This window comes from Grus americana, chromosome 3 (assembly GCF_028858705.1).
Source record: "Grus americana isolate bGruAme1 chromosome 3, bGruAme1.mat, whole genome shotgun sequence".
Taxonomy (NCBI): Eukaryota; Metazoa; Chordata; class Aves; order Gruiformes; family Gruidae; genus Grus; species Grus americana.
In genome coordinates this window covers 33,226,855-33,254,438 of record NC_072854.1, presented here as the reverse complement: position 1 = coordinate 33,254,438, position 27,584 = coordinate 33,226,855, and the positions used below count along the sequence as shown (strand labels likewise).

Below are 27,584 nucleotides of genomic sequence, written 5' to 3'. Positions count from 1 at the left end.
TCAGTTTATGAGGCTGCTCCGGTCTCTACCAACTTCTCTCTCTGCACCCCACTCGGGTTGTAACTCTGCTTTATCGCAAGCCCTTTTTGCCTTCCACCCCTCCCACCTCACCAAAAAGGCCAGGCAGGGCTGCAGTGCCGGGGTGCTGACGGGGGCCAGCAGGCCCTGCGGGCCCGGGTGTCCACCGGCCGGCCTTGCCGCTCTAGGGGCAACGGCCAAGGCGCGGGGAGGGTCGGCGGGGCCTGGCAGGGACGGGACGCGCCGCGGCGCTGTCCCGCTCCGTCCCGCTCCGCACGTCTATGAGCCGACGCCGCCTCCCTCAGCGCCGGAGCCCCGAGCCGGGCCCGCAGCAGCACGGACCCCACGGGCGCTGCCGGCCGACGGCCGCCCCAGGTCTGCCCGCCGCGCGGTGGGAAGGCGGGCCTGCCCGCCGCTCCTCGCCCCATTGGCTCACCCTGGGGGACTCTCCGAGCTCCCCGGCGCCTCATTGGCCGAGACTGCCCCTTTCCCCCTGAGCTAATTGGCGGAGCGGGACGGAATCCCCTCCGGCGGAGGGGGGGGGGGCGGTGCTCGGGCGCCGGTCGGTCACCTGCAGCCGGGGCGGCCCCGCGCCTCAGGCACCGCCGCGACGGGAGCAGGGTGGAGGCCGCTGGGGGGAGGCGGCGCCGCGGGGCCCGTGGCCGTCAGGAGGAACGGCCGGGGAAAGCCGGAGAAACAAAGAACATGGCGAGGGGAGGAGGAGCCTCCGCCCTCTCCCCCGCCGGGAAGGGCGCTCCGGGGGCGGACAATGCCCAGCCCGGCCCGCCCCGGCCGCGGCGGCGCCTGGGGGCGGCTCGCCTCCCCCCGCCCCCTTTCCCCGCCCCTGTGGCAGGGCCCGGCGGGGGGCTGGGCTCGGCCCCCGCCCCGCGGGACGGGACGGGACAGGCTGGAGGCGACGGCCGGGCGCGGGCCCGCTGCCTCCCGCAAGTTTCGCTCCGAGTGGGAAAGTTGGGCGCGGCGCCGCGGCCCGGCGGGACCCGGCCAGGTAAGGAGCCGGCGCGGCGGCCGGCGGGCCCTGGGGCCAGCACCTCGCGTGTGGCCGGGGGAGCGCGGGCGGGTCGGGGCACCTGCGGGAGCCCGGCCGGGCTGCCCGCCTCGCCCGCCACTGCCGCAGGTGCGGCGGGACGGGACGGGCAGGACGGAGCTCGGGCAGGACGGAGCTCCGGCAGCGGCTGGGCGGGCGGCTGTGCCCGGTGGGCCCCGTGGTGGGGGATAGGAAGCCTCCGGGTCTGGGAACTTTTTAGAAACTTTGAACATTGCCCTCTCTGGCCGCTGTCTCTGGGAGAACCGCCGCCGTGCCGCTGCCCGGGAGCACCTGGCCCGAAACCGGGCGAGGACTGCCCTCCGGTGCCGGAACGGATGCCTCGTGATATACCCTTCCGAAAATCGCGTGGAGTTACAGAGCTACCTGTGGAGAGGTGCCGGGACCGCTGCCCTTGCGGAAAGAAAACTCTCCAGCCCGTTTTCTTCTTAGTGCTGCACGGAGTGCGACTCTCTGCTGGTTTTTCTCAGCCCTCAGATTATTTTTTAGCTCTGCTCTGGAATAAATACGGCTCGTGTCAGAATGACAATAGTAGTGTTGTGAGGCCTTGGTCAGGATTTTGATCCTTTCACTTTTTACTGAGATGGAGGCTTTTAAAAAAATAAAAAAATATTTGAGCATCCAGTTTAGAGGCAATTTAAATGGATCTGTACCGAGTGTTCAGCTTTTCAGCATCAGTTTTAATATGTCTTGAGAACAGTTACCTGAAATTTGGATTTCCAGAAATGTTTAGAAGTGCAAAGATATATTGCTGGCCTGACTAAAATCATGATGAATGTGTTCATAATTTATTCTGCTACCCCCCCGCCCCTTCCTCCCCCAGTTTTACATCCAGGCAGCTCAATTGCATATCAAAAGCCTCTTCTCATTTTCATGTAGTAAATTATTAGACTTTCAAACAGTTCTTGCTCCTTTTCTTCTCCCTTCACTCACACCCTGAACAGTTGAAATGAAATTTTGGGGAGAGGGAGAGGAGTGTCTCTGTGTACGTGGTTAGACACAAGTAATAAAAGACAGCGTAGGGATAGGAAAGCCAGGAGCGTAAATAGCCATTACTTTCTATCAAAGGTTAATTAGTTATCATCTTTATATCTGCACATGTAACTATAGGATGGGTAGAATTTTAGAGTGAAAGTGACACAGCAGCTTTGGAAGGTACTGTTAGACATTGCCCCAACTTAAGAGGAATATCTCTTTAAAATGTGTTGACATTTAATTGACCTTTGAAAGTTCATTCTGTTAATCATACTCAAAGCGCTAAAGCTATGGTTGACTGATCTGCTGTTCGTACATTCAGCCGTGCTCAGCATATAAATTCTGCAGCATAATTGCTACTTATTGAGCAAGAGTTTCTTTTCTTCTCCGAAAATGAGAAAGTTTTGCTTCGCCTCCGGCTGGGTGCTATGCCTGGAGTTGTGAATCCAAATGCTTTCCTGCCATCGGTTGTTGTGGCGGGTGTGGCCTCCGGCCAGGCAAGAAAATTCCTTTGCTGAAATGTGTTTTTTCTCCTTCCTGAGGCTGCAAACAGGGCAAGGTAACCTTGAAGGATACTTCTGTGTCTGCTACGAGTCAAAACACAATGGCTCACTTTTCTTTTTTTCTTTTAAGCTCTTCTAAACTCCAGTTGTTTGGATGGAGAAGGCTGAGTTTAAATAGGTTGATTGCAGAAGATAACAACCCCTTCAAAAAAAAAATCTTGGCTCTTAAAGTCAAACTTAATACACCTGCATTAAAACATTTGCTACCTGCTTTATGGCTGTTGTCCATAGCTTTCTTGTAACTAAAACTCACATAGATACCAAGAATGGAAGCATTATGCATGAGGTTGCTATCAAAAGATCTGGGTAAAGATTAATTTCTGTTATGTTCCCTTTCTGAAGGATTGGTTTCCCAGTGAGGTTAATATCTCCAGCAATGTTTTTCATGTGTTGAGAACTCTCATGTCATATGTTGAATTTATAAGTCTATCCGTTTCCTTGTGTGAAATGAGGGAGACGCTAAATGTTAAATGCAGTTTCTGTGATTTCTAATAGATCATTAGCTCTTTGTTGCTACCATTGAAGACTAATTAATAGCTCTTACACTTAATTATAAATCTACTTACAAAGTTAGAGCCCTGATGGTGCTGCTGTACTTTTCTAAGCTATTTTTCAATGCTGCTTTTGTAGCTTGAGTCCCCTTTCCTAACCATGAAGTCAGATGTGATGTTTAAGCTGCATTTGCAGCCAAGTAACTGCCCTGCCACTCCTAGGGTTAGGAGCTGTTAAACCCTGGGGAGGTCATCTGGGGAGCGCTTTCATCAGGGCTGTGTCTACCAACGTGCAAGTGCTTTGAATACTAACAAGAGATCCTGTGGGTTGAGTTTTGTTTATTTTAGTACAATAGATACAAGTGCTGCACGTGATTCATTTCACTGAATCTTTAGAAAGCTGAGTGAAGATAAATATGCCAACAGCATGTCTGTACTCTCTGTACAGTTGACGCAAGGAGGAGGCAAAACACCCAAGGTAGCTTAAGGGCTGGAGCGTGCAGATGCCTGACGTGCAGCTGCTCTGATGCCCGTTAGCCCAGATTTGGCACCTGCTCCATCTGTGTGACCTGCAGGGAAAGGCCACGCAAGGTGTCCTCCGGCCACCTCAGAGGACAATGAGCAGAGTTCCTCAGCTGACATGTGCTGTGCGGGTTGGCTTTTATAGAGGCTTAGGTCTTGGGTCTAGCTGGGCAAAGGTGTCAATTCATTCGTATTATTTGCAGTTGCAAATGCTGTTCTGGAATGAGATGCCTGAGCAGGGTCCCCTTTTCCAAAGACTCTTCTTTAGGCCATCTTATTGATTTGGAGGAGTGATTTGAATGTGTTGTGCTCTTGGTTGGCAGAAGCTCCTGGACTGAGCCTCTCCTGTTGAAATTGCTGGACAAAGCATGGAGGGCACCACCATCCAGGGCATCACCCACAAGGGCATAGACGTTCAACTGGAGTAACGAAAGCCAAGTTTTGTTCTGTGGTTGAGACAGACCTAGGGGAGATTTAAACCCGAACACTTCTTGTCCTAGTGTTTGTATTGTACAAAAAGGTTTCTGGTGCAGCCGATCCTTTCCCAAACTCCTGATTTTATCTTTTGGATAAAGGACAGGTCTGGAAGTCGCACTTTGAAAAGCACATTCCTGCATTTCGGTGGTTGAGGAGTGACAGGGTGAGCAAGGGATTTGAGAACCACATGGAGGTTTGGATGTGTGCTACTGGTTCAAGCAATGTTAGAAAGGCTTCAATGTTCGTACACGCACCCACTGGCAGACAATTGTGTCCTTGAAGAGTAACAGCAGCTGAGCACGTGTGTTTAAAGTTTTATTCATAGCTAAAACTCTGTCAGGCACCTAAGCCCTTGAGGGTTAACAGGGAGAGTCTTATGAAGGTGATGGTTGATGTTCTTTGTATTTGCATTCCTAGATTACTCTGAGGAGGATAATGTGAAGTCATTCACTGAAGATTATGGCATTGCATGAAAGGAATGTAACATCGGGCCATAAATTAGCAGAAGCAGGAAAAGCTCATTCTCAACTCTGGTTTGTTAATCCAACAATTTGCATATATAACCGTTTGCACCAAGAACTTGTACTGCATAAATATACCTTTTATAATAACAGAACCTACCACAGCAAGTACGTTTTGCAAGAAAAGGTCCCCCTTCTCTTAAATTTCAGTTGTGTGGAAAAGAAGTTATACATTATTCTCTAAGACTATTTTTGCCTGTAGCACTTCATGTTGAATAAAACAGGATGATAGTGTGGTCTTGATCAGCACTAGTCCAACAGATGCCTTTCCTCTGTAACCATTTGAAATTTAAAAGAAGCACGAGTTAGAGTGCAAAAGTAGACGGGGTTAGTTGCATTTTAACATACTTGCTGGTCAAGGTGAGCCCAAGCCATCCTAATGTGACATGCTTGACATAATCCAAAGGGGATTAGTTATTAATACATTTGAAAAATAAAGTCTGGTCTTGCTTCAGTGTTTTTCTTCAATGACACATGTTCAAAATTAAAGCTTTTGTGGCAAGTTGATTATAAACTTTATATGAGTCTAAGCAACTGAGAGCTGTTCTTGGAGCTGTCAAGATATGTTCTAATAGCTCTAATTCTTAGCTGACTACGAAAGCTATATTTATCCACTGGGGATTTTCTTTGCTAATAAACATCTGAAAAGCTTTCTGGATAGGAAATAATTTCATAGGTGTCCTCCTGTCACCTTTTCTGTTTCTTTTCTGTAACTTCTGGGCAATTATTTCTGCTGATCTGGAGCAAAATGCAGTTACACCACTCGTTTGCATCTGTAGAAGGCTGTGCGGGGGTAGCACTTAGAGCAGCTCTTTGTGACTTATACTGGAAATTTTGGAGTGCAGGTGAGGAAGGAGGATAATTTTAAGTTCCCAATGCCTGAAGCTAGCAGTAGGGTTTCTTCTGTCTTTGTGCCCTCTTCCTACCCGCTGCCCACCCCTGGTCTCTCACATGCAGCTCTATGGTCAGTCTGATGCTTTCTTCTCTCTTCATAGGACTGAATTGCCTCTCTTTTTAACTTGGTGGATTTTTTTCCATGTACGTGTTAGTCTCTTGTAGCTTCTGCTTCTGGAAGACTGTGAGGAAAGACCTTTTCATGCTGATGAGAATACAGGTTAAGAGGAATTTGAAAGTGTAACATTAACAGGATTCAGGTTTGTGGCCTTGTCAGTATGATGTCAGCATTTTATCTGATAGGTCCGAGTATTTAATTACAAACTGTGGGAACAAGCAAGTGTTTAACTACCTGATCATCAGCCTCATTCTGTCTCCTCGTGCCATAAGACTGGTTACACCCAGGGAAAGGGAAGGCTGTTGGAAATAAATGAAGAACGGGACTTGAGTAGTTGTATTGACCCAGTCTGTACATGAGCAAAGGTTAATGCATTTGCTGCCTGTCAGCTCTAGTTTTGTTCATTAAGTTTTGTTGTTATGTTTTACTTGCGTAGTGCTATGAATAAACAAGCGTTTTCTAAATCACTTTAGCACATGGTGGTGTTAACAAAGTTGCTTTCTGCACACTTTTATGGATGCGTTGCTTAATTTAGTACCCAGAAGTTCTCTTGCATCTAGCACTAATTTCTAGTAATGTTCAAGTACCTTTGGGACAAGAGTAATCAATGCATTACACAACCTCATAGGTAGAAAAGTGTAAGCTGAAGCCTTGCAGACTCTTCTGCAGCATCTGAGACTTGCAGTTCACTATGGAGCATATTAGGTAAAAACAGTCTTGTGGTCTTAGGTTGTATTTGTTCTGATCTGAGATGAAGGACAAACATTATGGTTGTGCTAATTATTCTGAGAGTCTTTATGTCCCAGTTGTGTGTTTGAGCTCTGTACAAGGGAAGGAGTGATGGGAAGAGAAAAATGGCCTTCCCTATATTTTCAAAGGTGTTGGGATGGGTGCTGTGTCCTGGCTATGGGCAAGCAGAACTGATTCCTGCATTAATTGCCTGACCCTGAAATCAGAAATACAAGGGTAAACTTGTAGTATAAGAGGTTTGGATCACTGGACCAACACAAGGATCAGAGCTCAAGTCCCTGCTTTTCTTCAAGAGTACAGTAGGGTATAAAATACATTCCCCAGAGATGTGACTTCAGATGTCCTGAATAAAGGACATAAGAAATGTCCTGAATAAAGGACATAAGAAATGTGAGTTACCAGACAGTGTGCAAAATACAGGGGATTTGGTACGTTATGCTCTCTTGGGTAATGCTTCTCCCAAATAACCATGAGAAAGAATTACTGCTGTTGTGGGCTGTTTTCTTGTCCAATATACATTCTTTATTCTTGTGTTGACCCAGTACATGGTCTTTGTATTTATCTGAAATAGAAAACCACCGACTTAAGCATTCTGCATTGGGCACTGACACAGTGGTGCATACTTACGCACAGCTTCAGGATGGTCACCTGCTCCACTCCAGGGTGGAACACCAATCGGCATGACACTGCCAACAAGTAGACTAATTCTCTGAACCACCTGGGCCACCTCTGTCAGCAAGTAGAGTAATTCTCTGAACCACCTCTTCTGCCAGCTGATACGAAAGGACACTTGAGCCTATTGCACCATCCTTTCTGGCCAGTATTTAAGGTTTGTGGGCTTCACAGAGGTACACTGAAATGTAGAGTAGTGAACACTATTGTATTGTTCGCTGATTCTATAGCAGAGCATAAATATCGCTGATATCCCTCCTTACCCTTCGCTTGTTAATGGAGCTGATTGATTGACAGAGAAGATGTGTTCATCAAAGGCATCCTCGTTTCATGTGGTCATGTACAGAACTGGTTCAAGTAACTTCAAAAGGTGTCAGGAGTGCAAATCGATAAATAATATAGTTGTTAAGTCCTATTTACTGCATTTCTTTTGCTTTTGTTGTGTGCTCATAAGTGAGATTTCAGAACTGTCATGTGTATATTATTCTCCTTCTACACATTAGTTCCCCTTACTGTATTGTTTCCACATTCTTCTCTTCCCAATTTGTATTTCTCTATTTCTTTGGTTTTCTCCTAATAATCTGGTTCTGTCTTGTGTGTCTGTCCATCCATCCATCTGCAAGGGGGTTCTATATGTCCCTTCCAGAATGACTGCATGAATAAATTCCTTCTCAGCCTTAAAGGCTTAACTAGGACTCTGAGGATTTTGCTTTTCTGAAGTGATGCTCAATTTCAGATTTATTGTATGGTTGGTTTTGGCTGTGTAATCTGTACGTTTCTTAAGATAATAAATAAGAGAAGTCATTATACCTATCTCTAGTGTGAAATTTAACTACTTCAATATAGGTTCTGAATACTTATGCTGCCTTAGCATTTAACCTTTATCTCCTCGAATTGAGAGACAGCTGCATTCAGGAGTAATGTGTCACTTTAAACACATTCAGAGTTTTAAATGACTACACCAGAAAAGGACATAGGTTTAATAATGGTTGTTAAAAGCTATCTGACTTCTTGCAGACAGTCCTAATAATGAGAACTATGTGATCTGAACTTCTGGAATTACAATAACTTCTGTTCATGTGTGTGATACAGATTCCTGGAAATCTGAGGAGCAGTCTTCAGTGGCCGGAGAATGCAACTCTCCCCAGAGGCGTGGGTATCTCACGTGAAGGGGACTGAAGTAGGATCAGATGGTATCCAAGAAGTAAGTTCTTGTTTTTTCTCCAGATATATTTCTACTCAGGTGCACCGTAGTATTCATTCACCTAGATGGATTAAAAGCTGATTAAAATCCCCAATGATTAGACACTTGGGAGAGAGTCTTGGGAGGAGGCTCAAGAAAATGCACTACATGTTGTTCATACTTGTACCAGTAGTTTTGACATCTCGCTCCCAAATGTTTGGATGTTCTGTATCACATGGAGTGCGTAATTTCAGCTGCTTGTCAGCAACTGCCGGCTCAGCACAGGGGGAGCCTTGCTTGTCCAGGCATTTTAGAGTGAGTTCAAATGCAGCTGGGAGAACTGGATTCATTGGCAACAGTTGGAGATACTCATGCTATATCATAACAGCTGTGAACTTGAGTTCATATAAGTAATGTGTGCTTAATCTTCCTGTGCTGTCAGTGACAGGAAGAGGAGGAAGAATTTTTTCCCATATTTAATGATGATCTTAAGGTTTTTGACAAGCAAATTTGAAAATGTATACTACAAAGCAAGTTAGGAAATAATTGCCAGGAGTTAAGTTTGTTGGGGTTTTTTAAGTTCTATGCAGCTTTGAATTTGCATTTTTATCTGTATTCCAGTGTTATTCTAATACGATTAAAAACTAATTTATCTGTCTGAGTTTGCATATCACCTCATCTGTATGGAAGGTGACAGAAAATGTAGAGGCCCTGTTTTTGAACTCTAGCAGCACTTGGAAAATTTTGGCTTAGTTGCTTTTTTTTGGTGGTTTGTTGTTGTTGTGGGTTTTTTCCCCTTTATCACTAATAATCCATTCATCTGGCTTGGAAATTTCAGGAGAGTGAGGAAAAAAAACAGTTGAATTTTTTTTTTTTAACCTAATGGTGCTTAAGCACCTCCAGTTTGCCCTTTTGTCCTTCTGTGACATGAACTGTAAATTCATGAAGACATTGAAAAGTTAGGATGTTGCTCCTTTTTTCTTACCTGTATTTGTTCAAAACGTTACCAAGATCAGCATGTATCAAGCCCTGTTGATTGGTATTCGAGTCTTGGACCCTTTCTGCCTAAACATGTCTGTAGGAATACTGTAAAAATTAAAAAGCAGAGCAGTAAAGATAACTGATTGCATTCTCTTGCCTCACAGTACATACTGTGTGATAAAATGCTTCACAGTTTTAGATTGACCTTGCCTTGACTTTCATACAGATATAATCTGTTTGATGTCTTTTAAAAGTGGAAAGGAAGCCATACGTGGAGTGGAATTGCACATTGTTGCTGACATAATGTCCTTCATCTAATTCATTCAAAGTAGTAGGATTTTATAGTCTCCCTACTTTGCTCTCTATAAGTTGTAGATATTATGCTGTTCACAAATTAAAGACTAATCTCTGTTTCATGACTAGGTGTAATTAACCTGAAATCTCTTCATTCTGCAATCAGTGATTTGCATCTAAGGACTTTCTGGTTTTGGGGGGTTTTTTACAGTCCATATATATTGTCTTGCAAGGTGACTATTTGTGTTTTTCTTTGCTGGCTTGTGATAAACAAGATGGAACTTGCCAGAAGAGGAACACTTTCTTTTTTCCTTTTTTCATAAGTATCATTATACGAAATATATTTTCTTACCCTCCTGTCCTTTGTAGACCTCATGCAGGGATGTCAATATCTCCTTGTATTGGCAATGTTGTGAAGTTGGGCACCTTACTGAGAGCTTCATAGCTTGTCATGGTAGCTCTGCTAAGGAGAGGACGAGTGGATCCCATGGCTCTGGCATGGTATATAGGTGCCAAGTGCTAGGAATTCCTGGAATGTAGAGTTGTGCAGCACTGATAAAGTTTGCTTTGTTTCCTTAGTGACTTGACCCATTGAGAAAATGTGGTTCCCTAGGAAGCTTTAATAGCTCAAAGTTGGTATTGAATAAAGGGAAAGGCTCCAACACAATTCTGCTTGTTTTCACCTGCTGTCTGAAAGATTAATTTTCTTAACCTTAGTATAGAAAATATAACCCTGAGTTTTGAAAGTGATTTATAGAGATCCTTCACACTTACCAGTTTGAGTAAATATGCTGCAGGCTTCTGTGTTGCAGCTATGGTCTTTTCATAACCTATTTGGTTTACAGCGCAGTAATTTCATTTGGGGGTAAGAAAGTTTCAAGGAAAAAACACCTTCTAATTACAGTGATATAATCACTTTGCTTGCCTGCTGCAGTTTCATATGACTTCACAAAAATAGTTGAGTGATTAATTTTCCCCATCATTAACTTAATAAGGAAACAGGAGATAGAATGAAAAACAAACAGCAGAACTGTACAACGGGGACATTATTATGCCAAATCTTTTTGGCTTTTTCATTTGGTGAGAAATGCCATTCTGCCAACTACGTGAAGTGTAGCAGCTCAGATAATTTGTAGAAATCTTTTAGCAGGTTCGAACTTTATTGAAGCCTTAGCAGAACTTGCTACAGGACTTCCTCTCTTCCCCCCCCCCCCAGTCCCCTGTGGGTTGAGTGTCTTTTTTTCCACAGTTTTATTTGGAAGCAAATGTTGCATAAACTAACTTTTGATATCACACAATTCCCTTGCAACCACTTTTCTGTGGGGAAGGAAGCCATCCCAGACACTGTAGTGAAATACCCTCAGAAAGGGTTTGGTTCTATTTTTGTGCCGGCTGCTATCTTTAGTCACTGCACTGATAAGCAAACTTAGTTGTGCAGTAGTGCAGTTTTTGTAAGGAACATGACAGGATTGCTCTAGTCTCTTGGAGAACAAAACAAATACAACAGTGGAAGCAAGTTGCTCTTTTCATACATCTTTATTTTAATTCTCACTGGATGTAGAATAGGCAACGTAATCCTAGAAGTGTAATGCTTGAACAGAAAATATGCCTGGCTGTTTGCAAATGTTCCTCTGGAAGTCGTACTTTATTTCATTTGTAAATACTTACGAAAACAGTCCCGCGTACATCTGCGAGCAGCAACACAGCAACAGAAGTTGTAGTGATCTTAACTAACCTGCTCGGAGGCCTCTGCATGTTAATAATATAAAGTAAACAGCCGAGGAATGTGTATTGCTGTTGACAGTGAGCGACTGTAAACATCCTCGACTGGAAGCTGTGAAGCAGCAGATGGGGCTTTCAGTCGGATGTTTGCAGCTGCCAACTGCCACAGACGTCAAGAAATGTTTGACACCTAAAGCATAGTTGTCTGTTTAAAACTTCTATTCTATTTGGTTTATCACAGACACATGAATTTAGGCCAAACTTTTCTACATTCTGCTTAATCTTTCTCATGATGTCTGTGTCTGAATATCTAGAAGTTATCCAATCTCTGGTAGGAAAAAGAGCAAAAATGGAATCAAGTAGGTTATATTTTTAACTGCAAACTCAATTCTAAGTTGTCAGAGGTGAGTTTCTGTGCAGCTTGCTTGGCTTCGTTTCTAGACTCCGCTACAAAGTTTTTTTTACAAGATGATTTTGCATGTTTAGCATCTCTGCAGTGGTTCATTTAGAATTTGAAATCCTAAGCCTTGTAGGAAGCAATCACTTACAGGAGTTCTGGAAACCTCAAATGCACCGACTAGAGCAACTGTGGAAAATAAAGTACAGAAAAAAAAATTCCTGGAAGAGGCCCAACCTTGCAAAATGCTGGGGAGGTCAGGGAGATTTCATGCGACCAGATTCACCTCTGACGTATCACAGCATCTCAGCTGTTTGAGGTTCAGTGATCCTCCTCCTTCTCCCTTTCCTTTCATTCTCCTTCCCTCTTCCCTTTCAAAAAAAAAAAAAACGGAAGTGCTCAAAGCTGATTCATACTTTTCTAGAAGTCAGTTGAGACAATTTCAAGACTGCAGTCCTGCCAACTGGTTTTATGGGTGGGTGGACCCCTGTGCTTAAATATGACCCCAGGACATAGAGAACAGTTTGTGATTGGGACGGTATTTAACGATGATTGCTGTCATACCAGAAAAAGAGCAGTGAGGTTGTAGTACATAACTGATATAAGTTGATACTGAACATACTAGTGTATTCACTCTTGAGAAGATATGCATCTTGTTGGTATGTATGTTAAATACCTACACCTTTGGTAAAGAGAGTTTTCTTGTTATTTTTTCCTGTCGCAGTATCCTTGTTTCTCAAATATGTACGCATGTTCATATACAAGTATGAGGGGACGTAATCTAAACATTAATGTCTCCCTTTACATTTCACATAAGATACAGATAACTTAAGGTTCTCTGGAGTTTCTGACTTTTTTTAAAAGGAGCTAGTGTCCTTTTCAGAGTTCTTATAAAACATTATTGACATGTAGGTAGCTAAAGCAGTATCTGCAATGCCAAGAAAGCATGATCTGTATTTGAGGAAACTTTACTAACCCATGCTTTGCAAATGACTTTTGGTGTAGATTTGTACACTTTTAATATTCAGATGATATTGTATTTCAGTAGTGCTTGAAGGCTCCTGTAAGGATTAGCACTGTACATCATCTTGCACGCTTCACCATCCATAGTAAGCTATGAGCTCTTCCAACAAAGGATTACAACTTAATTCAAGACTGGTGGCATCAAAGTGGAATCCAGATGATATGGGCAGGGGACAAACAGGAGGAGTGAGAGGAAAACCAGGGGGACAAAGGGATGTGCTTAGGACTAACTGTCTGTGTGTGTATAGGTGGCTGTGAGTCGTTTGCTTAATTAAAATGGAGGAAGACAGAAGACTCGTCTTCTTAGCCAGTTATTCGTCTGGCTATAAATATCTTGAAAGATCATGGTTTAGTTGCATGGTATAGGGATTTGAAGTTAGGACAGACACTGATGAAGCTGTGTTTTTAGGTTGATCTGTTTTTTGGCTTTGTTTTTTCTAAGTACAGCAGAAGGAGCAGGTGAAATGGGCAGAGCCTTTTCTCGCAAATCTAAGCGACTCCGAAAAGCTTGTAGTGAACTTGGAAGAAGAGTCAACATGAATACATTTGACTTAAAGGTATTGCAAACTTAGCTACATACTGACCAAGTTCGAGGCCAAGGTGTATGTCAGAAGTAGGGCTTACATTCATTGTAGAAGTAGCTGAATTTTCTCTGAGTATCTATGGCAAAAGAGCAACGGGAATTACAGACAGCAGTCAGGTTATGTTTGTGAATGATAGAGATGGACGTTACTGTTGACAAAGTAGGACAATAACGAAGAGAGCTGTGGTTCAATAAATAACAAGTTTTTGCCACCTTTCTGGGCTTAAAACTGACTTTATTGACAACTCGGAGAACTTCCTAAGTGACCTTCTAATGAAATTCATGAAACTTGGATGTACTTGAGAAACACTATTTAGGCAGAGGGTTCTCGACATAGTCTCCTCATCTGGAAAGCTTCACTGTATATTTGAAGAGGATTGAGCAATAGGAGAGAACTTGCATAGGCAGAGTATTTAATATCAAAAGCATTAAGTACCTCCTGTGAAGATTTACATATTGATAATATTTGTGCTTTGGCAGGAAATTCTTTCAATACCCATTCTATTACTCTTCTTCCTGAATTACGTACCGTCTCAAAGTTCAGCGTGTTTCCTCTTGGAGTACGTAGTAGTATGCTGGAACTGTTTTCTTCAGCCTCTGATCTCACCACATGCACACGAGGAATTTTCTTCCAGAAAAAAAGCTTCAGACAGGTAACCCACTCTTCTGCCAGCTATATCTTAAAGCCTGCTAAGGCTAAACTTCAGAAGAACATTAGAGCAGTGGTCCTTAATTTCTGTCTGTGGTGGAAACTGGCTGCTAGCTTTGTCTTACCCTAAATGCTGGTGAATGGTCACTGCTTCACTTGGAAGGCAGGGTCTTGCTTTCAGGCCCTGGCTTCCTGATTTTGGGTAGGTGAAGTCAAGCCCTCTTCACTCCTCAACTGAATTAATGGATGTATTCTTAAAAAAGTTGCTTCCCTCCCTGGCTCTGTTTGAAAGGGAAGAACAATTCTTGTTTGAGGGGTCCTGGTTTTGACTGCAGAAGTTCTGTCTGCTGGCCAGGAAGGAGGGAAGGAAAAGGGGAAAGTCAACCAAGTGCTACTTAGCCATGCATGCTGTTTATGGAAATCATCTTTAAAATGACGGGGCAGCTGTTGGAAAAGGCACAATCCATCTGCCTACATATGTACTTGTTATGAAGAGAATACAGTTGATGATGTGAATGGAAAGCTTTCAGTACTGAGCTGCTGCCGTTCCTACTCAAGCCACACACAAAACCGTAAATTGTTCAGATATGTGCTTTAACTCTTTGCTTGAAAAGTGACAGTGTTTAATAACCACATTTCTTGGGGAGTCTTCTTTGTTAATGATCGGAGAAATAAGCGCTATATATGTACTTGTTTAAAAACACAGTAAAAGGTGATGAACTAATCCTGTAGCTCTACAACAAATCTGAATTGGAAAGGATGATTCTTTTGAGTTGAACTGAGCATATAACTTTAAGCAGTAATTTATCGACCAAGATGTATGAAATCACTCTTTTTTTTTTTTTGTATTGATATATACAGACTGTTCTGTTTTTCTCCTAAAGCTTCAAACAGTTATTATGAAACAAATAAATGAACAAAGGATATGAGAAGGAAGCCACGTGCCATGCAGTGACATAGTGTTTTTCCAGATGATGGCTTCAGGCATCTTTGTAGCTGTGGATATAAACTTAGCTTCTTTTATTTAACAATACTTCTCTTGATTTAATACGTGTATTAAATCCCACATCCAGTTGTCTTGTAATGCTATTCTCCATTACTGGCTTGAACATTTTCTATCTTTTTCAAGCTTTTCAAACTTTTTTGCTCGATTTCAGAAATAAAAGACTAATGAGTCAACAACCTTTCTAACTACTTTGTTGTAGTAAAAGCTTTGGAAGGAGTGTGTGCACTCTTCTGAAGGCCATGGGCTGTTAGGAGATCTTCTTACAATAATGTTTTTATTACTTTTTTTCCCTTGCCCTCATCACTTTCTGTATACTTTGAGAGTAGGTTTAATATTTTCTTACTGCAGTGTTGACTTTGCAGAGTTGAAAGCTGCATTTCTGATGTGTGCTGCCATTTCTGGGGAAACTGCTTTATCCTGTGCAGAATGGTGAAAACATTTTACTTCCTCCAGAAAGGTTTTCACCATTCTGCATAGCAATGTGTATATCCTTTATGTTCCTTTATATATATATTTTTTATATATGTATATATACTTAAAACTAATTGTGTTAAGAAATTCTACTATATAAGACTGATATACTCTGCCTTGTATTTTTGTGTGTGTGTACATATGTGTACACATACACAGGCATACATGTACTGGGGAGGAAGGAGAAGAAAGAGGCAAAGGAAGCTGTGCAAAAATGGCTCAGCTTTTTCCACCCGTTGCCTAGATGTGCATGCTGAGCAGAGTAAACCAGCCTTGTGTTCTAAAATTTCTTAATACAATTAGTTTCAAGCATTCTAGCTGTGTTTTATTTATGACATGATTCCATGGAATATGTGCTTATCTGAAGCTCTTGCTCAAAAATTATTGGTTTAATAAAATAAAGCAACTGAATATTTAGTCTGTTTACATTAAGAAAAAAATGCTGCTGTTCCTTTACAGTGTGTCAGCAATTTAATGTATGGAGGCTAGAATGAGCTGTGAAGTTCTTCCGTTTTGATTGTTGAAAGCTGTGTAACCTGAATGCCTTTCTGCGTATCTGATGCAATTCTGGGATTCATAGCAGTGATTAATTCTATAGCTATAAATGTTCATCATCAACATCCTGAAATGTTTTCAAAACACATGGAGGGGTTTTTAACAGCTTAAACTAAACCGTGGTGAAATAATGGAAAGCCTGTGAGACACATTTACAACAGTACTTAATATCTCCTTGAAACTGTACCTGCTATGAGGGTTTTTGGTCTTTTGTATGAATAGTGATGTCCCTTGAGACACTCCAGGCAGTAACTGGAGCTTCTATGTAATGCATGGAAAACAGTGAAAGGAAGGAAACTAGCTTAGGTCCTAGACTTACTGGGCAAGACCCAACTATGAGCAATGAGGAAAAGAGTGTTAAGCAACGCTCAAACAGCTCTGCAGGGTTGGCACAATGTCCTGTCTGCTAAGCCTTCTCTAGCTTTTCTCTAAGAAGTTTTCATGTACAGCAGCATCTTCACAAATATTTCAAAGAGATAGGTCAGAGCCATTTGAAATGGCTCTATATACTCTGAAGAGCTTGTTGGATGAAGCCGAGGGCGGTGGCCCTGCAGATATACAGCTCTGACCAAAGGTGGCCTTGGAAATGCTATGGCAGCCGTTTGGTGGGTGACATAAATACAGGTGTCTGTGAATCAGCTCAGTATCTCAGAACTGGTTACTTGCTTATTTTCTGAGCAATTAAACTTGTTCACAAAGAAACAAATAGGAATTAACATTCTGAAAGTAAGTATGGTGTTGTCTTAAGGTGGAAAAAAACACCAGAAATGCGATTTCTCTGTCCCACAGTGCGTTTGTGTGGTTATCATTACCTTTGAATACTCTTTGAGGAACTAATTGTTCATGAAAGTTGGTAGGAAAAACCTATGAAAAGGATCCATGTTGTTGAACTTATTACAGCGGTGCTGTAGTTAAATATGTCTGAGCTGGACTAGTTTAGGTTTATGTTAACGAAGGAGGAGAGGCCCTTTTACAGGAAAATGTATATGATTTTATTTAGGAATAAATGTATTTAGGAATGGGATGACATGTGCCCAGTTGCCCAGCTTATTTCTCTCCTTTATCTTCAAAGTCAGTCTAGGATAACTTGCTCAGGTGTGGGTATCTTGGCTTATAGAAGTCCGTATGTGGTCAGATGAATACCATCTTTTTCTCTCAAAGGAGGGAATTCAAAAAGTAGAAAGCTTTTGAACAATGCAAGGTGAACAGAAAAAGCGGAGCACTTCAGAATGGCTTCCAAAATCTTGGTAGTTGTGGAAGAATCCACAATCAAGGGAGACAGCAAAGATAAAATGTCTGAGAATAGAGGTGGAAACAGCTCTTAAAAATACTCTTTCCCTTCCTCCTGCCACCAGAAATCCCTAAATAGATGGCTGTCAGCTTTTATTCTATGAATATAAATTAGCAGATAATGAAGCAATGTATAAAATTAGTAAGAAAATGACATGGATGGAGGGAGGACAGCTGGACAGTCAGAGAAAGAAAGATTTTTATTAGAAATAGAAGTAACTTCAATGTTGGTGCTCTGTGACCAGATAGAAGTCAAAGTCATAGAGCAATGCCTAAAGACAACAGTACTTGATAGATTTGTCAGGTATGTGATTAAAAAAACCTAGATTTTAGTCAGATAAAAATGTTGATGGCATTCTTTCCACTTTAGCAATCCAGGAGGATGTTTAACAACAGCTATTAAAATATGACATAACTTAGAAGATGCCAATAACTTGTGTCAAGGAGTTAGACAGGAGTAATATGAGAAACTCTGTGGACCGTTAATCTAAAATTAGATTACTCCAGACTACAGATAGAAACTAAATTGTGCCGGGGCTTAACTGGGTGAGTAGAGCGTATGACTGCTTGTAGGCTGTCAGCCTGACGTGGTTTTGGCCAGAAGTACTCAAATAGGACTTTGACCAAAGTAGGTAAGTGGAGTAAATCATACTGGGAAATGGAACTCATCTATTGTGTCGTCTTTTTGTTGTATTTCATGTTAAATCAGGCAGATTAGTAGCCTCATACAAACACTAGCCTTTATGATGTATTTCAGGATATTGAATTTGGCAACCCAAACATCCTGATGGTAAAAATTGAAATAATAAAAAGTCTAGATATGATGTATCAGAGGGATTAAAAATTGGTGAACAGATTTAAAACTATAATTATCAATGGAGAATCATCACTGAGTGGTTATGTTTCTATAGGGTGGAGAGAGGTAGGCATTGATTCTTTATCTTTTCTTGGTTTATTTTTTGTTGTTGGTTTATCTAGAGGAAACCAGTGGTATTTCTGTTAGTTTACAAGTGAATTAAATATTGGAAAGGTACAATGAAGATGGGAACAGGTCATATACCAGTACTGGTACTGTTCATCTTGAATACAACCAAAAATATATATTTACACACTTAGAAATTAAGAGTGTGGCTATACTTGTTTTTTCTGTTTGTGAAAAACACATTGTAAGTGCCTACAGGATAATGGTTTGAAGGACTTGTAAATAGATGCTTTTAAAAGCAAAAGAAAGAATGATACGAAATGCTATGCCTCCAGGATGAATTTATATTATAACAGTGAGGAGTTAGAAAAATGACACTACATAAGCTTGGGTGGTATTTTGTACTTTTCTCTAGCAGTCTGTGCTTTGAGGGTAGATGGACCATGGCTGTGACCTAATACATAGCTTCTGTGTTGGAAAAAAGAAAGCAAGGTTGCTGGCCTATTGCAAGGTAGTGGGCAGTGTTAGGAGATAGGGGAATAGAGGGAGGCATGAAGAAGGAATGTCTTGCTCAGCCAAAAAAAAAAAAGGAGAGAGAAAGCAAGCTAGTAAAGCTGAAAATAGGGAATGAACAAACATAGGAGAAACAGTACCAAAATCTTGAAAACAGGCACTGCAGATAATACTTCTGAAATACTTTGATTTTTTTTTCACTCCGGGTTTTGAGATGAGCAGTTGAGCATGACTCTGTCAGCAAAATATGTCACCAGTGTACCTCTGACGCATCTGATCAAAGCTGGCTGCCTGCCCCAGTGACAGGGTGGAAGCAGAGCACTGACCAGCCCTGTGGGGAGTGAGCTTGAGGACAGCAGCGTGGGAGGGATCAGCCTTTCATTAAAGGTGTCTTAAAGGGCTGTAACTTAGTTTTTGAGAGAGAGAGAGACTGGATGCTTAATGTCTTCCGAAAATCAGGCCTTTAGGATTTATCCCCACAGAGTTAGCAAAGAATGTCAATTTTGTCATAAAATGTAGCTGTGCTGTTTTGACTCCTAAAGAGGATCTTTAGGGTCATCTTATGGCTCGTGTTGGATGGTGTTTTTGAAAGGAGTAGAACTTGGCTATGTAAAAATAACACCTTAAAAGTGTCGTTTGCGAGTTCAGAGCTGTCTGGTCTCAAACCTGAAGTAGCTGAGCTATGGATTACTTCTAACACATCAGGATACAACACCACTATGAGCTGAGGTTAATAGATCAAATTCCTAAGGCAGTCAGTCTCTGATTCATCTCTTAAGTGTTGTTCCAGGTCTTTAAAATAAGCCAAATTCACTACAGCAACAAATGTTTCTACTTCTCTGAGCATACTGAACAAGTAAGTAAGTCCAGCAAAATCCACATGCAGTTTGGCAAGCCAGGATACTGCTGGAAATACTTGCCAAAATTGCCTTGGCAAAAGCTCTTCTCTGTTTTCAGTACACTTGGAATGAAATCAGACAAGATCTCAGCTCTCCATGGGAACTTTGTGACTCTCTTAAATATTCCTACTACTGCGTGGATTGTGACTAATGAGTATCACTATAGAAGCACTGGGTGCAGGGTAGTTTCCGTGCACAGCGTCCCTCGTCTCTGAGCGGTGAGAATTGGGTTATAGCTACATTAGCAGAATCATTCAGATGCTTGTTAAATAAATGGGAAGAGAGAACCATGTGTGCTTGTAAAAGTTACAGTGAAGGGACAGTACTTTCTCCAGTGTTTAAAAGTTAGTACTTGTTCTGCCCAAGTCCGGCCTTGGTGAAGGCCCGATTTCTGTAGTCAGGAGGGCTTCTGGGTTAACAGCCAGGAGATTAATGATCTCTTGGAAACAAATCCCAGAAGGTGGAAGAACCAAAGAATAATGGAAAGAAGTGTAAACTAATACCCTCCAGTGTATTTTTAATTTCTTCAGATTTCTTGTGGTGTTGGTAGTAGCACAAATAGAGATTAGGTGCTACTGTTTCAGTTTAGGCTGTTTGCTAGCAGTAGGGAGCAAATGGTTTGGGGTGTTAGTTAAGCTTTCCAAGTATATGTGATGATATGGAAAATAGTATTTTTACATTTTGTCCAAGCAGTGAGTGGGTAAAGACAGACAAATAGAGGATGGCAAACAACAGCATTGGGGGTGGGGGATGAATAAATTGCAATCTAAAGAGAGCAAGAAAGCTGCTGTGGAATTTGAAAGCTGTTATAGGTTTTGTTTCCTCTCCTATATATTTTTTAATTTTGTATTCCTGACCTGACAGAGTAGAATATTCAGGCCATAGCAAGATGCTGGTGTGGCCTAAGATGCCTAAGATGGATGTTTGAAGCAATTTAGAAGTCAAAAATTAGACAGCATCTCCCTCTGGAGGTCCTTAAAAGCATCTCTGTGCAGGGAGCTTTGTCCTTATTTTGGAATTATCCTGGATACTCTAGTCTACCCCACCCTGCACGTTCAGTAAAAACACAATATATGGCAGAACCAGACTGGTCGCTGGCTGAATTGGAGAACTAACCTGTTCCGTATGAGTGGGTTTTATGCACCACACTAAAGAAAAGTTAATTCAGGCAGATCATGCAGGCAGGTTATATAGAAGACTTTGGCAAAAAGGTTCTAGTCTAATCTGGCAAGTGAATAATGGATCTAGGGAAGAAATTACATTTGGCTGCTTCTTTAGAAGATGGGACCCTAAAGAAGTGACTGCAAAGGCCAAATCTCTTACATAGCACCAAAACCCCAATAATGAATAACCTAAGACTATTTTACAAGTGAGAGCTATCTTCTTGTCAATTGACAAAAGAATAAAGATGCATTCTGTTCATGACTGAAGAAAAACAGTTGGGTTTTTTTTTATTTAAGTTTTATACTTCTGCACAAAGTTTCTATGTGCATTCTTTTCATAGTTGGGAAAACTTTAGTTGGTAGAGCCAGTGGGGCCTGGGTAGGAGCCCTCTGGTCACCTGCCTAAACCTGGTGCCAATTAGGATCTCTAAAGCATTGGTAAAAATTCCATAGTGCTGACGGATACAACGTGGGACCTGCAGGGTTTACAACAGAGGCAACTGGAAGTGAGGTGGAACTCCCAGGATGCTTAAACTGACAGCAGATACCTATGTCTAGGTACCTGAATTACACCCAAAGTGTCAGCTGTAGGATAATCTGAACCTTTCTGTAGGCTTTTTTGATTGTAGGGGAAGTTTATGTGTCTTCATATGGTTTAGGTGTCTTATTGAGAATTGAACCCTACCCTAAATGTCTGTCTTGTTCTTCTTGAATCTGTAAGTAGCCAGGCATACCTGTTTGGATTAAACCTGTGTAAGAAATTCTCTGAAGAATCAGGATTTTGCCTGAGAATGTTGAAACAGCATATTTTTAATAGGTCCATGTAGTGTTACATTGTGGTGAAGTGTTGACAGTGTTTAAAGATAATCTGGCATTTCATTTCCAGAGTAAGTCTCTCTTCCCTTGAGTAAGTCCCTCAGGATTTAATATGGCTTTTATTCTTTTGGAAACTATATTGTCCCTCCTGTCTGTCGTCTAATCCACGTGGATGTTTTTCTCTACGTCTATGCAGAACACGTGGGAGCTTTGTGAAGTTGCTAACGCTGTGTTTGTCCTCTACCACCCAGCAGCCTAAAGACAGGAAGCTAAAGGGTTTCAATTTCAAGATGGATCAAGTAGATCATATTGGAAACCTGTAAACAAGAAGTCTGATCTCCCCTCTTTTTCCCCTTAAGTCTGCACCATAGCAACTATCTACACAGAAGGATTTCATGTCTTGTATGAGGAAATCTGTAGAGAAGTCTTGTTGTTTTTTTCCTTATTTCTATCACAAAGATATGTTACACGAACATATCTGGTGCTGTCTTGGAAAGTTGAGTATTTTGTTCCTGGGAGGAACTGACTGCAGATATCGGCTTTGTTAAAGGATCTTATTTTTCTGTTACGCTTCCTCCCATGTCAGTGTGCCGAGTTCAGAATCCGTCTGTAAAGGAGCTGTGAACTCATACTGAAAAATAATGTACAAGTTTTCTAATCTCAACATTTCTCCTTCTCAAAGGAAGATCTGCAGGTTTTCCACATTTTAGTTACATAGAATGAAATTGGTAGCTTTAGGAAAAGGAGAACGTGAGTTTCAGTACAGAGTTTGAATAATTAAAAGTTGGAACTGAACACATTTCGCCTCAGGCATTTTGCAGTTGCTGCTTACGAGGACAGCGTTATTTTGGAATGATTTGGATCTTTAGTCAGTATCGCTGATTTAAGACTGGTTTAGCCCTTATACTGCCAAGTAGCCATATGTTGGGGGGAAGAAGGGGCAACTGTTTCTCATTAGGGCACAGACAAAAAGCTGCAAGCATGAAGTAAAGGTATGGAAAGCATCTTCCTTGCAGTAGTGTCAGCTGGACCCAGTTCTAAGCCTGTCTGTAGTTATACATGGGGTTTTTCTCCACTGCTAATGTTCATGAAGGTGCTTGCACAGCGCGGGTGAGGCTTATGTATTCCTGCCTGGGTACTCATCTTGAGGTGCATGCGGCCTGCCTTGTGTTCAGAAGTGGTTATTGTCTACAACTTCTCTTGACTATCTAAGTGTACTCATTCATCGTAGCTAAAACAGATTTAAAATGTTTCTAGGAAGGGTATGGGTATGGGTGCTTTAAGACCCTCAGATTTCTGGCATTTGCTGTCTCATGTCTTGGGACATGGGTGACTAGACTTGGTAGTATCGTTGTCAGTGCTTCTCTTGCAGAGAAGTTTTCTAAACCGGTGGCAGATTACGCTTGCTAGGCATATTGAGTTACGAGATGGCATTATATGCAGATACCCGTTCTCCTTCATGAAAGCTGTAGAGCAAGCAAATGCTCCTAACTGCATCTGTAGAGTGTCTGCTGTCTGTTTTAGATAGTGGTGAAGTGTCTTTGTTGCTAGAGATTCAGTAGCTGCTAATAAAACTTGTACCATTCAACTTCTGATGTATGGATACAGCATTTTTGCTTTAAAAGTAAGTCGTTTTTAACTTTCTAAAGATGTTTCCACGGCTGCAGCAAATCTGTTCTGTCGTGTGAAGTATGTGAGTGGAAACAGCATGTGCTAAAAATTGCATCATGAACTAAATCAGGGTTGTGACATACATTATATATTGAGAAATAGTTTGCATTGAATTTCAGTTGCTTACTGAAAAGGACGTCTGAAGATATAAATCCTCTAGTTTTCATTTTAAGCAGTAAATCATCTCTGATTTGATTGCATTTTGCCTTACATTGTTAATAGTCTGCTTTAATTTGCTGGAACTGATTTGCTGGATCCAGTTTTCTCCTCTTAGGAGAGAACTATCAGCTGGTGGGACAAAAGTTTCTTTGAGCTGACCAAAAAAGTAACTAACATACCTTGTATGCAGTAATTCATATAGGCTAGTATATATTATGTTTTTCTACTATGATTTGTGTCAGAACTCATTTTAAGTTTCCAGTCACTTTAATCTTAAGAGTAAAATATTTACACTTTAGAAAACAAGATGTATGCTTTCAAATCTGGTCAGAGAAATTACTGTTGTTGCAGTAAATTCTGCTGCAGAAAATTTGTGTCAACTCTCTACCTTTCTAAAGAATCTGAAGACACATGATGTAAAAGTGAACATCGCTCAATTTTCACTTCCACATTTATAGTTTCAGAATTGAGGATTTTATTGTTTTAAAAATTAAATCTGAACCTAACAACTTTCAGCTTCCTCTTCGGCTCCAATTTTAGCAGCTCTCAACATTATTGTGTTGGTGGGAGGTGTCATGTCGCCGGGCTCTTGAGAGCAAAGTTTCCTGGCACTAGAATGAACAGCGCCAGGACAGATTTTTCTGTTACGAGGAGGGTGTATATGTTACCATGCTTCTTAAATTCGGTTTTGACCTCTGCTGAAGTGGCAAATCGTGACGACAGAATCGTTTCTGATACTGTCCTGTGGTAGCTTCAGTGCAGCTTGCGCAGCCTGCCAGGGCTGTGAGGAGGCAAATGTCAGTCACTGCATCTTTGGAGAGAGAGTAGGGTGTTCCTAGCTAGAAAAGTTAAGTCAGGATAGGAGAGAAAGTAGACATCATGGCTCTCTCACCTCATCACAAGTTGCTCTGATTATTTTGCATAGCCTCCTAACAAACAGCCTGTGTGGCACTTGTCATTGGCCCTCTGGTCGAGTTTGTGCTTAGTGCAGAAGATAAAATTGGGATGTTGCTGAACCCTGCCTAACATGTCAGTTCTTCAGATAAAACCCATAGAATTGCAGTGCTGGTCAAAAATATCTCCAGAAAGGAAGTACCCGAGCTGCTGACATCCCTTTCTTCTCCCTTTAATATTTGGCAGGCTTTCACTTAGCCTGGTCAGGAAGTTAATATGGGGTGGTAGTTGGAGAGGTCACTTGCATCGAGCAATCTGAAATACTAGCTGCCCGCTCTCATCTTTAGCCAGGAAGGGCACAGGCAGAACTGTAGGCGTTCGCTTGTTTTTTGTTTTTGTTTTTAAACTTTATTTTATTTTTATTTTTTATTTTTATTTTATTTTTTCCTATGCTGCTTCTAAGATTTCCTGGTGTTGTAAAACTTGGGAAAGAAAATTAAGCCTCTGCCCACTGTTCGATGGTCTAGAAGGAGTTTCTTGCAAATTACTTTTTGTGAGAAGTAGCCTTCTAATTTTTGTATCAGAGAGAAGCTCTGGAGGTGAGTGGCACCATTCCAGGTTAGCACAATGATTCACAGCCCTGAGCAGGGCAACAGGATGCGATTTAGCAGCCTCAATGGGGGAGGAGGCATGGAAACTTTTAAAAATACCATTTCCATTGCCAGGCCATTTACTTATGAAAATTCTTATGCTGGAGCCTGTCTCTGCCCTTATCTTCTGTTGTTGACCCTTGAGTTTCTTCCTTCCTGCTTCTCGGATGGAGCCTGGATATCCACGTTGCCTCTGGCGGACGCTTCTTTGCCTCCTGCTTCCTACCAGCTGTGTCTGTCATAGTCATCAGGCGGGTTGTAGGACTGGAAGTAAGGCAGAAACAAGAAAAATCCGGGATGCATTTTTCTCTTATGCCTGCTTGCCTTGTCTTTATACGCTGACCATATGACATTACGAGTTTGATTCGTAGGCAAAATGCATGCCGAGAGCAGCTTTCTGCTTCATTCCTGTGTTAGTAACTGAGATTGAAAACACTTTGATTGCCAGATGGACTAGGTTTTCAGAACTTATCATTCTCATGAACTTTGTGAAGCTTAGAGTTTATATTTATATATCCTACTCTTGGATTATAGTTGTCTGTATTTATTTGTTTAAGTATGGGGTACAGTGTGTACTATTTTGATGTACTATTTTTGATGATCACTGTATTGTTCCACTTCCTTAAAATAAATAAAATAAAAATAGACTAATACTTAGCAGCATGCGAAGTGGTGAAAGGTTGATGCTAATTAAATAAGGTTGTCAAAGTGCATGTATGAAAATTACAGATGGTGCAGAACTTTTGTAAAGACTTGTTACCCCTGCCTTTAGACTACCCAAACTTTGTGAAAATAGTGTTTCAGTGCATTTAAAAAAGACAAAAAAAGAAACAACAAAGGTTCCTTTATATTAGCACTATTTGGGTTCCTCATTTGTATGTGTGTAAGTTAGGAAGCAAGAGAAGAGGTGGGCATGGAAATATAGAACTGTTGCTAAATTGATAAGTATCAGTTCCTTTGTTCAGCATAAGATTTACTTTAACCACCATCAAATAGATGTGTTTTTTTAAAGAAGCCTCAGTATAAAATAACTAAAAAAAAAAGTATCAATGTTGGACTAATGCTTAATTACTACTTTTCATAAAAAAACCCCAACAAACCAACCAACTCTTATTTTTTTTTTTTTTCCTTCAAACTATTTATGTTCCAAAGTATCTGAGACTCTCCTATCGGTGACATTGCTGTTTCTGTAAACACTGTCCATGGGCTGGCTCCGGGACTCTGTTTGTTCAGAGCATGAGTTGGGAGACTCCCTTCCAACGGAGGAAATGGGCTGATGCGTTAAGCTCTCACTGGAGATTGTTCACGTTCACAGAAGCTATATCCTCTGCAGGAAAACAGAGCTTGGATTCATGCCACAGTGTGTCCGTGATGTTAACGAGTGGGAGAAGCTGTGTGTTCGTTGCCTGCTTCAGCAGTAAGCTGCTAATTCAGGGAAGGGGTGAGAAAACAAAGTGGGGTTTGATGAAATTTAAATGTGACACTTAATCCTGTTAGCACACAGAGGGAAAAGCTTTGTGTTGCTTGGAGGGGAGGGAGAGGAGCTATTGAATTTACCTGAAATCTATGCATCAGGAAGAACCAGATCAAATGGGATCTGGATCCATGCCTCGTTTCAAATACATCCTCTTTGCCAAACAGAAACCTCAGCTGAGTTTCTGTAAAACTGAAGCCCTGCTTGTTTTCATCCTGCAGCAACTGTTGTTTAATACAGATGAGCAACTTGATCTTCTTGAGTTGCTCACATACCATAGTGATGAGCCTCACCGAAATACTAATAAAGAAGTTTTAAGTTTACTGCCTATTTAGGAGAAAAGAAAGTATGTTCAGGTGAGTTTTGTTACTATCTTTATGCTCAAGTGGCAAGTCTAAAACCTTTTTTCAGTTTCAGGTTTGCTGCTTCAAGTAATACCTATTAGTGGTCTCAAATCTTCTCTTTGTTGCTAATTTGGCAGCCTGAGCCTAAAATGGGATAAATGACTTTATAAGTTGTCAGTCGGATGTTCACTGTGACTGCAGCACATAATGGTGCTGAGCACTCTGGTTTCTGTGGGATCCCTGATCTAGATTGCAATGGGTAGATGCACTGAGGGGAGCATGTGGCGAGGTGACACCGGTGGGGCTGGTAAGCTAGTAACACCAGTTTGTTGCTTACATCTTTTTTGTAGGCTGCGTGAAGAGGAGAGGAGGAAGGAGTACTGTGAGGGAGGCTATGGGGTTGGAAATTGCATTTCTGTGAAGACGCAAGGTAGAGGAAAGCAGAAATAGGCTTAATAGAAACTGGAATGTGGGGAGCAGAGGCTGACATCATGTGATAACTGGAGGTAGAGGAGATGGCTTAATAGGGAGGAAAGATGATTGTAGACCTTGATAGGCCTACGCTGTGACAGTAGTTGCTGTTTGATTCAACTGAGAAGGGATAGCCGTAAGAGGATATAACGGGATGACTTCTTAGACTGTTCTTTCTGGCAGTAGTTTTCTGAATGTGTTACAGTCACAGCAAGCTTTTTGCCTTTCTTTCATTGGAGAATGTTGTGTAAAAATTAATCTGGAAGAGGAAGAGTTGCTGAATGAGACAGAAATGTAAGGGTCAGTTGAAAGTACTGCAATTTAGATTTTATGCATAAAGAATCTGCAAGACTGGGTGTTTGGCTGGGCCTGTAGAGTTGAAAGTGTTAA

The 27,584-nt window shown here is 41.6% G+C and overlaps 1 protein-coding gene across 4 annotated transcripts in view; it reads left to right on the top strand.

The window, feature by feature from the left end:
* The first annotated feature begins 889 nt into the window (after window positions 1-889).
* OGFRL1 (opioid growth factor receptor like 1) overlaps window positions 890-27,584 on the top strand; it is a 79,099-nt gene continuing 52,404 nt past the window's right edge. For 2 of the 4 annotated variants that reach the window (XM_054819377.1, XM_054819374.1), the window contains exons 1-2: window positions 890-1,024; window positions 8,157-8,268. In XM_054819377.1, coding sequence (XP_054675352.1) covers window positions 8,197-8,268 — 72 coding nt within the window. In that variant the 5' untranslated portion in view covers window positions 890-1,024; window positions 8,157-8,196. Of the gene's footprint in view, window positions 1,025-4,526; window positions 4,643-6,963; window positions 7,222-8,156; window positions 8,269-27,584 lie in introns of all 4 variants that reach the window. The other 2 variants (XM_054819375.1, XM_054819376.1) reach the window with 2 other exon arrangements.